The following is a 16,381-nucleotide window of genomic DNA, read 5'->3' on the forward strand; positions in this document are numbered from 1 at the left end:
GAGAAGGGGCCTTTCAGGAATGATAAGGAAGGTTAATATTTAATGATTATGAGATTGATGTGTTATTAAATTCTACTTCTTATTAAATCTTTATGAATAAATATTTAAGCAATATTTCTCATCCTGAAGAGTTGCTAGATGAAAACAGGATGATCATAATAATTCTGATTGTGTTAAAGAATGATGAAGCTCATGGGCCAGATTATATTTACCCAAGTGTTTTGAAAGAGTTTAAGGATTGATTGGTAAGCCATTTAATACAGCTTTTTCTAAGTCTTATAATAATGGGCAAATTAAACATTGAAGTTATAAAATGTTATCAGTAGTGGGGAAAAGTTTGAAAGTTTGATAAATGGTGCTTTACGAAATAATTTGACAAAGTTTGAAATTCTGTTCAATAATCAGAAAAATCTTGCTTTACTAATCTTTTGACATTCTTTGAAAGGTTAACTAGTAATGTAGTTGAGAGTATGGTGTGAATTTAATTTAGCTGGATTTTCAATAAGCACTTAACAAGGTGCCATATAAAAAGGCTTGTTATCTTTATGTATGGGAGGTAGATTACCTCAATTGGTAGAAAGCTAGCAGAATGTTGTTATAAATGGTATTCAGTCAAACTTAATTAATGTCATGAGTGGGGTTTCTCAGAGCTCAGTATTAGGATCTTTCCCTTTCTGCTTATGTCACTTTGACAGATGAGAGAATGATCAGTAATTGTTGACTGCTGCTGCTTTATAAACAGATTTAGATCATTTGATGAATTAGACAAAAAAATAACACATGGTTTTTAGTTGCAATAAATACAAGTTAATGTATGTAAAATATTACAATTTGAATTATGGCTATAATTGTGATGGAAATAACCTTAACTGTGTTAGGAAGGAGAAAGATCTTGGGGTTCTGGTTGATCAATCTCACAAGCCATCAAGCAACAAATTGTTTCTAATGACAGAGCAAACAAGATTTTCAGGTTGTATCTACAGAAATAATAAATACCAGTCTAAAGAGGTTATAATGTCATTGTGTGTTATTGGCTATGTTACATTTGAGTACATTATTCAGTCTTGGGCTTATTATGGAAGCACAGACATTGAATTATTGGAAAGAGTTGATATGAGGGCTACTAGGATGATACCTGAGATGGAAAGATTGTCCTATGAGGATAAATAAAAACCTCTGGATTTTTTCTCTTGAAAAAAGAATAGTTAGAGTGGATTTAACTGAAGTATTTAAGCTTATTAAGAGAATTGATAATGTTGGTGTTTTTGTTTTTTCAGGTTTAATTCTGAGAATGGTATGATTAAGGGACACAAGTATACATTTTGACAGGGTATGAATGATCTTTCAATTAAGACAGCTTTATTTTTCTAACAAGGTCATAGACCTCTGGAATAGGTAGCCTTCAGGTGTAGTAGATGTAATTGTTTTGAGGGAGTTTATTAGAAAGCTTGATAAATATTTCAATAGTAGGCTATCTTTGATTTTCAGAGTTAATTTAATGGATAAGTTGGCTTAGCTGGCCAAAAAGATCTGTTGTCTTTTATTGTTATTTCTCTATTATGTTTAACTTCTTGAAATACTGGCTTTCAAAGAAAATGGCTCATAAATGTTTTGATTCTGTCCACAAACTGATAATTAAAGGATTTGTTATAAAATGTTAATCAATGGGTGCATACTGAAAGAAGTATTTTATGGTAAGTACATGCATTATTCAAAGAGACCAAAACATTAAACTATGAGCAACACATAACAAATAATAAACTGGATAATACATAAAAAAACAACTGATCTGTTTATTTCAAGAGTTTTATAGTGTGTTATAAAAATTGCAAATTTTCTGAATGTATAATTTGTTTAAGATGCTAATATTTTCCAAAAAGTTTTAGATTAGATAAAATGTATGTAAAATGCACAGTTTGTGTAAAATTATGAGAGAAGACATTAGGTGTGTCATTTGTGAAATATTTCTTTTGTCAGTTGACTGTGTACAATTTTGAGGGTGGCCCATGTTACCGCTGTTTATACCCTTCTCCTCCTCCTCCAGAAACTGTTACCAACTGTTCTGATGGTGGTGTTCTTGGTGTTGGTAAGATAAATTATACTTTCATAGACTGAGTTGATTTGGATAAATTCTTAGTTTATAAGATTTTTTTTTCTCATGGAAGCTTTTTTTATGTCAAGTTTAAACTTCATTAGTTGAATAGTTTTAAGATTTATAATTAGGCAGATTATGCAAAGTTTGTTTTTAAGTTGGTTTGATATTTTGTTTTGAAAACTTTGTTAAAATTGTATTGTGAGTTTTCTTATTTGAAGTTCCTGGAACAGTTGGTTGCCTTCAAGCTTTAGAAGCAATCAAGATAGCCACAGGACTAAGATGTAAGTTTAGGTTTATATAAATTGCATTATTTGTACAAATAAAGAAGAGCCATAGGCTGCTAAAATATGTTTTTTTTTTATTTCCAATTCATATTTTGTATAAATGTAAATAAAATAATGATTTGTATTTCCAGAAAATATTTTCATTGGTTTAGTAATTTGCTATTACAGCTTTGTCAAGAGAACGTTAGTAACTAAATTGGAACATTTATCAGTTAACCAAACATCAATACATGTGTCTATAAGGTTCAGATGATATTAAAGATAATATAAAACATTCTTGAACTTGTAACAAACCAACAGATGGACTACTTGAAACCAGTTCTTGAGCAAAGACTATTTCAGTAAAATATGATAAGATGTTGTTAATACTTCAGATATTATAATTATCAATGTGTATTTGTAGCATCCTTTTCAGGAAAACTCCTGTTATTTGATGGAAAAGAAGGTAGCTTTAGAAAGATAACATTACGATCAAGACAAAAGACTTGCAGCATATGTGGAGATAACCCAGTAATTTCTAAACTCATTGATTATGATCAGTTCTGTGGTGCTTCTCCAACAGATAAGGTATGAGTTTATAACAAACTTAAGAGTAAAAAAAAAGTTCTTAGATTGAAGATAAGTTAATAACATCATGTGGAGAATTTCAAAACCTTTTGGTACACTTCGAATATTATAGGCCAGTTAAGTTATGCACCGGTTAAAATGACAAATAAATTGGAAAATATTACTATTATGGTTCTCTGCAATAAAGATTTAGTGAAATACACTTTGGTATAGAAATAAATATGGAAACATAACAATAGACAGTTGAGCTCAAAAGATTGAAACAGTTAAATGACATTAAAAACTTGTAATTACTATTAACCCTCTTTTGAATATAGTCAATTTTTTGACAGTTTTAAATGACTCTTAAACATAGATTTATTTTGTGATTTTCAGGCTGAAACACTTCATTTGCTAGATGATTGTAGTAGACTAACGTGTCAAGTAAGTATGCATCTTTTCCTTCAACATATCTACTTGCAGTGAAGCTTATGCTATAACTAAATTTGAATATCAATCTAAATTATTTTTAAAAACTTTAATGAATTTCACTAGTTTGTCTGAACTCCTTTGTATAAAAATGAAGTAGAAATATATATAGCAGTAAAAGTTCTTAATTTTAATTTTTATAGTAATGGGAATTTTCGATGAAAGAAATACTTGATAGTGGCCACAGTTCCTGAGCTCAGGTAATAATAGTCAACTATACATATGATGAAAAATAAGTTGTTTTTTCTTTTCCTAGGAATACAAAGAGTTGAAGGAGTACAATTCTCCTCATCTACTTATTGATGTGAGACCTCCTGAGGAAGTTGCTATTTGTCATCTCCCTAATTCTGTCAGTATCCTTTTAAAAAAAATTAAAGGTTTTCTTTTTTTTTCAATTTAAAACCAAAAATTTGAAATTTTACACAATATTTCTCTGAATTTGAAGGCTAAATATTGTTGCAAAATTTAACTTCCCCCTCTTTCAATTTACAATGCTAAAATCAGGGTGCTCAGTTCCTCTCAGTGGACACAACAAATAGTCCTATGTGACTTTGCTATATAAGAAAAACACACAAAATTTAACAAATTTAACTTTTCCTGATGACTTTTGAAAATACTGTATGCCCAATTTCATTTATCTTGTTAAAGAATTCTTGGAATTGCTGCAAAGTATTATGTTGCTGGTGTAATCTAGATGTAAAGAAAAAAATTGGGCTAACACATTGATATATGTTCAATGATCTTAGTTATCTTTAGAGCTGTACAGATGGGTGTTGGGGTATTTTTGCTCATTAACTCTCTCCATATTGGGCTAATAAAATTGATCATGAAAGTATTCCTACTATTCATGAAATTATTCTTGTTATAAACATAAGTCTTTGATAGAGAAAATTGGGTTTTTGATTAGTTATTTTTACTAAAGATTTGTCACCAGAATTTGCCAGAATATTTGTTTTCATCAAGATGGTTTTCATTTAAGATTAAAAACACTTTTATTTAGCATATAGTTTTAAAATTTCTTTTGAATAACTTTTACAACCTTCTAAATGAACATAAAATACCTCTTTCAGTAAGACTATTTTATCTGTTCTTTTCTGAACCCTTGCTGACTCGGTTGATTTGACCAACCTTATTAACCACCACAGAAAAATAGGAAATACACCTAAGTTACTCTTTTTCCATACTAGAAGATGTGCACATTGTAATAGAATATTCACAACATTAGTTTTACAAGCTAAAATAATAGATTTTTCTGTATTTGCAGTTGCATTTTGACCCTCTCAGATCACAGCAATAGCTATTTATTATGTTAGCTGTGAAGTATGAATCCTGTTGTGAACAACACTTATGTCAAATTTAACAACTGTACTTGATTGAGCTTTATCCACGTTAGCATTGATCAAAAGAGTTTTGTTAATATATTTTATTTAAAATTACTTAATTTTGTGATTTTTACATTTTAGTTAATTTTATAACAATAAATAAGAAAATATAACTACAAATAAGGAATCTATCACATATTAAATCTTATCTTTTTGAAGGTTTTGCACTTGTACAATCCAAGTTAAAGCATACTTAGTTCACACAATAACATACTCCCAGAAATGTTTTTTAAAATTCAATTATCCAATTTAGAATATGAAGTATTTCCATGCTTATAAAGTAGGATGTCCTGAAACTTATTTAACTAAGATAAATATGGCTTTAAAATAATTTCCATATCTGGTGAAGCAGAGAACTAACAGTGACATAGAAAGAAAATGGCACCAAAATACTTAATTCTGCTTAGTTTAAGACCTTTAAACCCTTTAGCTGCAAGTTAAGTAAAATCTTCACTTTCTGTTAGTTACAGTTAATGCCATGGCATGTATTAGAGGGAATTTATAACAGTTTCTGAAAGCAGGATGTTTTGTTGCAGTCATGGCATGTAGTCTTTACTTTATTGCTTATATTTCTGTAAAGCAAAAAGCTTTCTTACTACAAGTTGACAGATTAGCTTGTGGATATGTACAGCATAATTTAGAAATTTCTCATGGAAAATTACAAGAACATATAGTGGTAGCAGAAAATGTAACAATGGGCAAGTTTGACTGAAGATATGTCATGCAATATACACAGTGAAGCTTTCCATAACCTGCAAAATGTTTGTGGTAGTTTTCATGCCTTTTACTTGAATTTTTCCTTTTTCAGTTAATTTCATGCACTCAATTTCAACTTCTCCTTCTAACAGGTATTAAGCCCGTGGCAACCGGGTGATATGATTCACAGCACTTAACACCCCTCTCATCATATTTTATTCAAAAGTTAAAACTAATGGATGAAATTTTTTGAAATTTAACAAGAGCCTTTGTAAAAGTATTTAGTTTGAGAAAAAAATATTTACTTTTGATTTTATCTACTAATTTTAACAAACAAATGTACTTAATTTGCAATCACATTTTGAACAGTTCACCTTCAAGGTGATTTTTATATAAAGTACTATTTTGTAGCTTACAGTTTCTATATTTTATTTTTTGTAACCCCTAGAACCTTATAAATGAATAGCAAAAGTTTTTTTCAGGTGAATATTTTTATTTCCTTTCCATTTTCTTTACTATATCACTAACTATATCATCATCAAACTACACTGTTATGAACTGTTTGAAATTAACAAATGGAAATATGTACATATCTTTTTAACTCTTCATAAAAGTTCACTAGAATAGTTGTAATTTAAAGTCTTTTTTCTTTTCACTTATACTTTATTGTTAACTTTCCTTTCAAATTCTCCACCTCTTATCTTATATGCCCTTACATTTTCTGATGTCTGCAAGCATTACACATTTATTTCAGTAGACTCCCACCAGAAATGCATGGTGGCACATGACACTTGTCATCTTTTTTTATAACCTTTGAAAATCCAGGAGACAAGTTAAACATCTAAAAACCATTAAACTGTTCGAATATGATTCTTAAAACAAACATAATATATAGCTAACTAAAATATAAAGTAAGACCTAAATACAGTTTAACTGTCTTTAACAATAGTATGTCTAGGTAAGAAACCACCATAAGTGCTTAAGCAGACAATGATATTAATGGCAGTTACACATACACTGTAAGGTGAAATACATACCAGCTTCACATTAACCATTGGTGTAGTCTAAACTTTGCTCTTTCTAACAATTATATATACTTGTATTAAGTAAATACATGTGGCTTGTAAGTCTCAAGGCAAGGTACATGAGGTGGGCATGGAACCTGTCAAGGATAGTAAAATTTATAACTGTTTTCTCAGTCAGTCCAGCAGTAGACTTTAGACCTGACATGTGAGTTAGGTCACCCATAGGTACATACAACTTATAAAAACCTGTAAGTGGCAGCTTGTATCTCTCAGAGAAACCATACTAAAAGTCCAGATTTTTAAAACTAATTACAGTATGATATGAAAACTGCAGTTTAATTGTTTTTTGAAAGGATTTGAAACCTTTGAAATTTAGATAATGTAAAAATTCAAATTATAACATACAATATAATGAGAATTTTAACATTCAGGTAGTGAAAGTAAATTGATTTAATTGAAATTTAACTGTAACAGTACATATTCAGAAAGTAATTTAAAAATAGCACTGAGACAATAAGGTTATATGTTAGATAGATAATTCCTAGTCTGTTTGAATCAAAATTGTCCTCATACAAACAAAGGTCCTCCACTGGTACAGTGGTAAGTCCATAGATTTATAATGCTAAAATCAGGGGTTCGATTCCCTTCAGTAGACTCAGCAGATGGCTTGATCTTGACTTGCTATAAGAAAACACAAACAAACTTATGTATATGTAGCTTTATTAAAATAACTACATGTAAACAAAGTAAAGCAGTGGTATTCACAATAGTGTACAGAGTACAAAACAGTTATCAGAGTTCCATGTATGACATGATTTTATGAATTGAAACATAAAAGTGCATAAAAGTGAAGAATAAAAACTGGTTGTAAAAAAAAAAGTAACCAAAAACTGTTTATAGCAGTCTATAAAACAAAACAAAGCTAAATTATTGCAAAGTAAAGTAAATATAAATTTGTAACGAAAGGAAACTCAGTTGAATATATGGAAAATCTGAATACTTATTCACAAATTGAACAAACTGCACTTGTGCATTTCAGACATAAATAAGTAAAAAAAAAAAAAACCCATAAAAGTACATACCTCTTTTCACACTACAGCTATTACTTGACTGCTATTACTTTGCCAATCTAAGTGTTTTTATGGTTGGGTCATTCCATGTCAAATCATCCAGGGAGCTGCAGGTGACCCCCACAAAATGCCTTGAAAAAATTCATGTGCTCATCTACCCATATAATGAAACATCGCCAAAGTTTAGATCAATATCTCTAACATTCAAAGTGTCTATAGTACAGAAAAAATGAATCCTGATTGCTTTTCATTATCTCAATGAGGTACTTGTACACATAAAAGGGATAGAGGGTGCACTGAAGTAGGTGGAGGGTGTCATAAGACAGGTACTGACAATGGCAATTAAGTGTGAAATAAAAGACTGAAGGAAGTGAGAAAAAAACCAGGTCATTCCATGTCAAATTATCCAGAGTTTAGAAAATTTTCCAGGTTACCTCCTTAGAATGCCTTGAAAAAATTCACATGTGCTCATCTACCCATATAATGAAAAATTGCCAAAGATTAGATCAATATCTCTAATAGTTTTTAATTTACAGCCCTGTAAAATTAATTTTTTGTTGTTTTTGGCAAATTCATTTTTGGGCAACTTTGCCTGCATAAAGCTGCAAGAGTAATGGTGGTAGAAGGCTGACATTTGCTACACTGACTGAATTAATCTCATAGAATTTAAAAATGGTCTCAAACCAAGTTTATCTCTCTTAGGATTTGCATAGTGAGGCAATAAAATTACCTGAAAATCAAAAATCGTAAAAAACATTGGTTTATGTAATAAGCCATAGCTCTAAAACTTAATATGATACAAAGCTGAATTTTTTTCTAACTTCCTATATCGGTTCATAAATCAGCAATTGTTGTAATTAAAAGTCTATGAGATCTCCTGTAAAAAAAAATTTAGTTGCATCCAACTTTTTATGATTTAGCTAAAAATAGCCCTACTTCAGGCCACAGTTTGACCATGTTACCAGTTATTCAGCCTTTTCAGATTTTTACCATATATTCTTACATCTCTGAATATGATGTACAAAAAAAAAGCAGGATAGTGTTCAACCTACTTTTTGAATTATAAGTTTATAAAGTATCCTCTGACCGTACGTTGTTTACTTGAAAAAAAACTTCAATTCAGGTGTGTTACTGTGAACAAATATATCCATACAATTTTGAAAAATATATGTCAGAATTTGTTATGAATCCCACTGAAATATTTTAACCAGCCTTTCACAATGTTAAATAATGAAGTTGTAAGAAACAAGAAAGAATTAATTCATTTCTGAACAAGTTTATTGGCATAACTAGTTAGATCACATGGCAATGCAAATATATTGTGTATGCATTACAGTTATGCAGATATGGTTGAGTTTAAGATTCATAATATAATAAATACAAAGGTAAATCAGACACAAAAAGCACAGTGCTACAACAGGGGATAACTGAGAAAGATTATAGTCACACCAAACTGCAATAATCGTGACAATGAAATGTTTCAAAAAATGCTTTGGCGATAAATTAGCCTTAACAACATCAAATAAACATTGCTTTGTTCAGACAGCTTGAATAAACTTCTGAAATTCGAGTTTGATTATGTTAAGATCACTTTGACTTAGAACATAGTGGCAAGCACTACTGCCTTGCATGGTAGGTGCACTTATCAGACAAAGAATATGTTGGAAAGGAATCCAGCTTTCATCTTTACGTGACCTTGCAGGCCATGAGAACAGTTTGTTTCTTGATTTCTTCATAAATGACACCAACACATCGGAATGTTCATCTGATCTATCTTTTGTGTTTCCCACATACCATTCATGATTGTATGTGCATGCCACATACTTCCCTGGCTGATAATTGTCATTGCTATCATTAGACCCTATTTGAGCTGCTGCAGCATCACTTTCACTGTTACTACCAACAGTTACAACTGTGTACACATTATCATCTGATAGCCTTCTGATATACAATTTGTTGGTAGAGTGGGGAATAAAGTGCTCAAGTTGATCAAACTTTACACAATTCTGCAGGGCTGATTCCTGATTGACAAGAAAGAACTGTATGCTCTGAATGTGGTTCTCTGCCCAGTGGTACATATCAGAGACACTTAAAATTTGATAATTTATTATTTTTTACAACCTTGATTTTTTTTTAAGATCATGTTCAGAGATGTAAGAATATATGGTAAAGGCTGAATAGAATATTTCAATGGGATTCATCAATTATTTCACAATTGTATGGATATATTTGCACACAGTAACACACCTGAATTGAAGTTCTTTTTCAAGTAAACGTATGGTCAGAGGATACTTTAACAACCTATAATTCAAAAAGTACGTTAAACACCATCCTGCTTTTATTTTTGAAGATCATATTCAGAGATGTAAAAATGTGTGATAAAACTCTGAAAAGGCTGAATAACTGGTGACATGGTCAAACTGTGGTCTGAAGTAGGGACTATTTTTAGCTAAATCATAAAAAGTTGCATCAACTAAATTTGTGTACAGGAGATCTAATAGAATTTTTAATTACAACAATTGCTAATTTATGAATTGATATGTTATAGGAAATTTGAAAACAAAATTCAGCTTTGTATCATATTAAGTCTTAGAGCTATGGCTTATTAAATAAACCAATGTTTTTTACAATTTTTGGTTTTCAGGTAATTTTACTGCCTCACTATGCAAATCCTAAGAGAAATAAACTTGGTTTGAGACCATTTTTGAATTCTGTGAGATTAATTCAGTCAGTGTAGCAAATTTCATCCTTCTACCACCATTACTCTTACAGCTTTATGCAGCCAAAGTTGCCCGAAAATGAATTCACCAAAAATAACAAAAAATTAATTTTACAGGGCTGTAAATCAAAAATTATTAGAGATAGTGATCTAATCTTTGGCAATTTTTCATTATATGGGTAGATGAGCACATGTGAATTTTTTCAAGGCATTCTAAGGGGGTAACCTGGAAAATTTTCCAAACTCTGGATGATTTGACATGGAATGACCTGGTTTTTTTCTCACTTCCTTCAGTCTTTTATTCAACACTTAATTGCCATTGTCAGTACCTGTCTTATGACACCCTCCACCTACAGGAAAATTTTGAATAATATTTAAGTAGTCTAGCTGATAGCAAAATAAATAATGAAAATGTAGGCATGCAAGACTTCAGTAAGAGACTGAATAGAAATTAAATTTACTTTTGAATCGTACTGGCCCAGTGATGGTAAAAATGATTTAACATCTCGAATATGCATCTTTACATCCAGCAACATCACTAATATTTTCTTCTTTGTTTGTTAATAAAACAATTGTGTTCTAATTTTTATTTTAAGATATCTTAATTGAATAGCATTCTTCTATGATTTTCATTGTTGTTTAAAACAGCTGCATCTACAAATTGACATCCTAAAAGTTACAAACATTTGATGTTTTTCTGTAATTATGAATAAATAAATTCTTACCTTTTATACACTAATATTCACTGCAGAAATTAAATACCAATGCAAAACTGTCAATAAATCATAATTTCCTACATCTTTATTCAGTTTACATTGTGAGTGAGTGATATCATTCAATCTAATTTAATCAGTCATTTTTACTTTAAGTGTATGGTAGGCAGGAATGTTAAATTACTCAATATGTGAACCTCACTGATTGTGAATAGTATAAAAATGGATCAGTAATTGCAACCTGATTACACCAGGCTAGATTTTTTACAACTTTGATGTGTTTTCAGCTAATGTCATTTGAGTGTTATTTATGTTTTTGTTGAAAGTGATGAAATATTCATCTTCAAGTATTTTTAGCAGAAAACATTAGTTTTATATATTATAATCATTAACAACACAATTTTCAAATTTATTGAAGTATAATGTATGGTTTTTACCACAATAATGTACACACACAACATTTACTTCCTGTTTATAATATCAAAGATTGTATAAGTAGACATAATTTACAATTAAGAGTTATTGTTTGTGATTATTTTGACCTTAATTTTTACCTAAAGATGTGCCATTTTCTAAAGTTGAAGACCCAATAGAAGTGGAGAAAATTAGGAATTACATACAGAAACTTGACAACAAAAACAAACAAGGTGAGTGAGAGATAGTCTTCCAAAAGTAACATTATACAATTACAAAGTTTTAGATGCACTGATGTTAAATCCCTAACCTTTTATTTAACAGTGTTTGTTATATGTCGTCGTGGGAATAACTCTCAGAGAGCTGTTCAGTTACTTGAGCCCAAGCTAGCAGATCTGAATGTGAACATACGAGACATCAAAGGGGGTATCCAAGCCTGGGCTGAAGAAGTAGACACAACATTTCCAATATACTAATCTAGTGATTTTTATGCTAGTATTTCAGTCCAAAATATTGTATTCACTGATTAGAAGTTAACACACATACTTTTCAAGTTCTGTCTAAGTTTTTTTTTTTTCCTACAGATATTTGTTTGACAGTATGCATTGTATTATATATATGAAAAATGTCACATCAAATCTGTATATAGGCTGTGATGTATTTGAGCTACAGCCATGATGAGAATAAGAATAGTATGTTACACTAGCTTGATACTAAACCTAACAGCTTACTTTTATGTTACTATGTGAATATGTGAGAAATAAAATAAGCTTAATAATGTAACCTGAAAGAAAACTTCTGTTGAGCAATGTTGCAAGTAAGCTATATTTGACAATAACTATTTACTTCAAACCTTGTCTGATAAAATATTACTTGGTTACCATTATTCATTGCCTCCATCTTCTTTTTATTTTTTAAGAATATGAATATAAGATTGTCAAAGAATAATTCAAATAATAATGTCATTTATTAAGTTTTAATTTTTATTACATCTCAGAAGTTTTTTGTTGTTTTTTTTTACAATGTAGTATGACAATTTTTTTATAATTTCTTTTCCAGATGTTATTGCTTCATTTGTTTAAGGTACTTTGTTATTTTAGTATTCACTGGAATCTTATAATTTTGCATTTAAATCGTTTTTTTAAATCAAAGGTTTATGCAAGGAAACATAGTTAATAGTTTAACAACTTTAGTAAAGACATTCTTTCAGGAACATTTCTCAAATCCACTTTGTATGAATGTTTCATATTAGCACTTTAGTGCATTCCTTACTTTTGTTATTCTGGTTTCTTAACCTTTGTTGTGGTTGAATGTTTGATCTTATACTGGTTAGTTTTTCCAAAACAAATTATTAATAGACTGTATTAACTTGATGTTCTGTCCCCCAGTAGCACAGTGGTGTGTGTGCAGAATAACAAAGCTAAAAAGTGGATTTCAGTACCTGTGGTGGGCAGAGCACAGATAGTCCATTATGTAGCTTTGTGCTTAATTCAGACAAACAGACAAACTTGGTGTGTTTTCTCTCAATGAATTGTGTAACTGGTACTTACTATTTTCAAATGATTGAGTTTCCTGTATTTGTTAGTTTTTCAATATCATTAGTTTGTAAGACAGCAAACTCTGTATTAAGCCCACCTTTGGGTCTAAGCAAAAGTGATCTTAATAGAGAAGTAATCTTACTAGGGATTATCTAATTCACCAATTAACTATAAAATATTTGAATATTGAATTATAATGTTGTGTGATATTTATGTGCATATTATATATCCTAACCATTAAAATTTATTCATTTTTTGAATAGTTTATATTTTATTATCTTTATTTTCAATTAAAGTATTTTACAAATCTTCGTCACAGAACATATATGAATATATATATTTTATTACATAAAAGTTTGTGATTTTCAATTGTTGTTGTTTTGACATAGTTTTAACAATTTCACTTTGAACAATATCTACATTATTCATATGGTCCATCAGTTTTGTGAGTGGTGGGTTTTTTTACTGTAAACTTCTTTGTTTGTAATGTACTTCAGCATTAGTGGCATTGACTGGATTGTGCACTTTTCTATGCTGTAGACTGGTTGCTATCATCAACTTCAAGGTCACTGTCTTCAGTGGGATGGTTACCATTCAGGTCTTTGAGAAGTTCTTCTTTCCATTTTTCACAGAATTCTTTGCTGGTGGGAAAGCCATTGTTTTTGTCAATGCATTTGTTGGGGTTGATGGTGACATTGGGAAGATGGTCTTTAGTGAGCCAAAAGGATGTTATAGTCTTCATCTGTACTGTTGTCAGTTGAGGGATCACTGATGAAACATTTCACAAAACACTTTGTTACTATGTTGGTCTTCATTTCACATACGACAGTATTTATCAAGCATGTGTGTCTAGCACACCAACATTTTTTCATAAAGGTTGTGAGTGGCATGCCTTTATCCATGTTTGATAACACAGCTGACTAGGTACTTTTTGTAGAGGGTTTTAAATGTACTAATTATATTGTGATCATGGTCAAGTTTTAGCACTGATGTTATGTTGGGAGGCAAGAACACAATTTTTGACATTGCCAAGATTAAAATGTTGTGTAATATGGCATTGTTTTAATAGTAAGATAGTGTTGCTACACTGAGCTTTCATGCACTTATCTAAGTCTATAACCAAATTCTAGAAGATTGTCATCCATGCCTTCTTGTTAGCATTATCAAGCCACAATTAAGTCAATCTTTACATTTAAGTTTTTGAAGCCCCTGGGTTTTGTGCTTTTACCTATCACAATAATGTGTTCAAATACACAAATGCTATTGCAACATAACATGACCCTTAGTCTATCATTTTATTGCTTACCTCCAGTGTATTGTTCACATTCACCTTTTATACACACACTGTTTTGTATGGTAAACCATGATGACTGACTCTGGTTTCATCCATATTGTAGATGTCTAGCTTTGCATCCCTTTATAATAGTAAGCAATTTGGTATTCCATTCATCAACTATCATGGCATCCACATCACTACATTCACCACTGATTGTGAGTTACAAAATGTTGTATCTGTTTTTGAGTCCAATAACTGGAATTAATAAGAGTGTTATTCCAAGAACATAATGATGCTTTAGAGTTGTAAGTCACAAATCTAGAAGAAATGGGTTTTGGTGAAGAGACTGATTCTCTTTAAATATTGTCATATATTCAAAATACTTATGCTTTAACTTTTGCTGGATTTGTGTTTTGTTGGCATTGAATTATTTAGCTAAGTTGTGCTGATTTTATTGCTGGCATTATGAACTTGAATAACTTTGACTTTATCTGCCAACAGTAGCCTTTGATATTATTGTGGAATAAAATTTCTAATTCATGGACATTTATAAGTTTGACAATAAATTTCATGTGCAATCAAAATTGAAAAAAAAAAGTTTTACTCACTGACTGATATGGTATTTATGTATAGGATATCTGTCATGGTAAGGTTATCAAAACGTATGTGAAAACATCAGTCTTTCAAGTGGATTTTCATTATGGCCATCCCCTATGGAATTTATAACCAATAGAAAGCCAAGATTTCAAATGATTATGGTGTGAAAAGTCATCAATTGCCTTATGAGTGATCTCAGTGTGTGTAGTATGAAATAGGGCAGTGGTCAGCCTGTGGAAATAAAAAGATAGGCAAATTGATCAAATATATTTGGATATCAGCTTTCAAGACCATATTTAAGTAGATCAGAGGTTCAAAGTCCCTTGGAGTTAATAATTATATCAAAGAGAACTTGGAATATAATGCAATTTATTGAGAATGTTATGAACCAAATTCATTTAAAGAAAACTTGTTGATTTTTTGCTTTGAGTTAGTGAACTTTCAGCACATAAACATTTGTCCCTTCATGACATTATCTTGCTAATACTACCACCAGATGGCTTCACCTTCACTGCAGCCATTTGTTTTGGGTGAAAAAGATCTCTGTCATAATTAAAATCTTCATTCTGTGGATGACCTTTTGCTCCAGATTTCATTGGGTGTATTTGCTATCCTCATTGTTTAGCTGTACAACTTCCATGTTTTCTTCCATGAAAAACATTAAAGGCTTTCTTCAAAATGTTTCATTTAGCTTTACATACTCTGTTTTCTCCTGGAAATACTTTTTATTCATGCTAGTACTGTGCTGCCAAATGGTCAAGAATTCTGTGTGAACTAAAGATTGTGTTGCTAATTATGTCATCAGTAGCTTAAAATATATATACACATCATTCAAGAAGAAAATTAAGGATGAAATTCTCACTAATTGACTATGAGTAGGCTTTTTTGTAAAGTAATATTCAAATCTGTATGAATATAAAAATATTTAAGTTCATGTTTGAGAATAAAGTACAATAAAGTTGTCACATGATGAATGTATCTATACATCTTCACGTATCTCTACTAAAGGATTTTTTTATTAGTTTCAATTACTGTTTCATATATCACTCTTTGTTTCACCTTAACAAAAAAAGAGATAAACATCAAAGTGCAATCATGCTGCAGTAAAAAATGTATTTACACATGGACTTAACCTTTTGCATCATTGGGAATGAACTAAAATGGCACAGACACCATAATGCTTCCTACCTAACTAGACAGTGGTTAACATATCTACAATACCGGATGTGCATAAAGTGTGTGCTGCATGTATTTATTTATTTATATTCATATATATACATACATATATCAAAATGAATAAATTGAATAATTCACAGTAGAAGGTCTAAAACTGTTCCACAGATGGTTTTTGAGAGCTACTAAAAACAATACGTCATCACAAAAGATTCTACTGTGAAACAGTAAAGGGGTCAGTCATAAAAACCAAAGTGAAGAAAGAGTAATCTTTTTGAAACACTGAGAAAAGGTAACCTTTTATAATCTTGAATTTCTGCTCCATTGGGTTATCTACATAATCTTTAATCTTAAGGAAACTCAG

The 16,381-nt window shown here is 30.5% G+C and overlaps 1 protein-coding gene across 4 annotated transcripts in view; it reads left to right on the forward strand.

The window, feature by feature from the left end:
- Uba4 (Ubiquitin-like activating enzyme 4) overlaps positions 1 to 16,381 on the forward strand; it is a 32,783-nt gene that overhangs the window by 13,091 nt on the left and 3,311 nt on the right. For 2 of the 4 annotated variants that reach the window (XM_076455580.1, XM_076455582.1), the window contains 7 exons: positions 1,978 to 2,086; positions 2,314 to 2,376; positions 2,783 to 2,946; positions 3,322 to 3,369; positions 3,671 to 3,767; positions 11,580 to 11,666; positions 11,758 to 15,485. In XM_076455580.1, the coding sequence (XP_076311695.1) occupies positions 1,978 to 2,086; positions 2,314 to 2,376; positions 2,783 to 2,946; positions 3,322 to 3,369; positions 3,671 to 3,767; positions 11,580 to 11,666; positions 11,758 to 11,909 (720 nt within the window). In that variant the 3' untranslated portion in view covers positions 11,910 to 15,485. Of the gene's footprint in view, positions 1 to 1,977; positions 2,087 to 2,313; positions 2,377 to 2,782; positions 2,947 to 3,321; positions 3,370 to 3,670; positions 3,768 to 11,579; positions 11,667 to 11,757; positions 15,486 to 16,381 lie in introns of those variants that run through there. The other 2 variants (XR_013013998.1, XM_076455581.1) reach the window with 1 other exon arrangement.

The sequence above is a fragment of the Tachypleus tridentatus genome, chromosome 9 (assembly GCF_004210375.1).
Source record: "Tachypleus tridentatus isolate NWPU-2018 chromosome 9, ASM421037v1, whole genome shotgun sequence".
NCBI classification, from domain to species: Eukaryota; Metazoa; Arthropoda; class Merostomata; order Xiphosura; family Limulidae; genus Tachypleus; species Tachypleus tridentatus.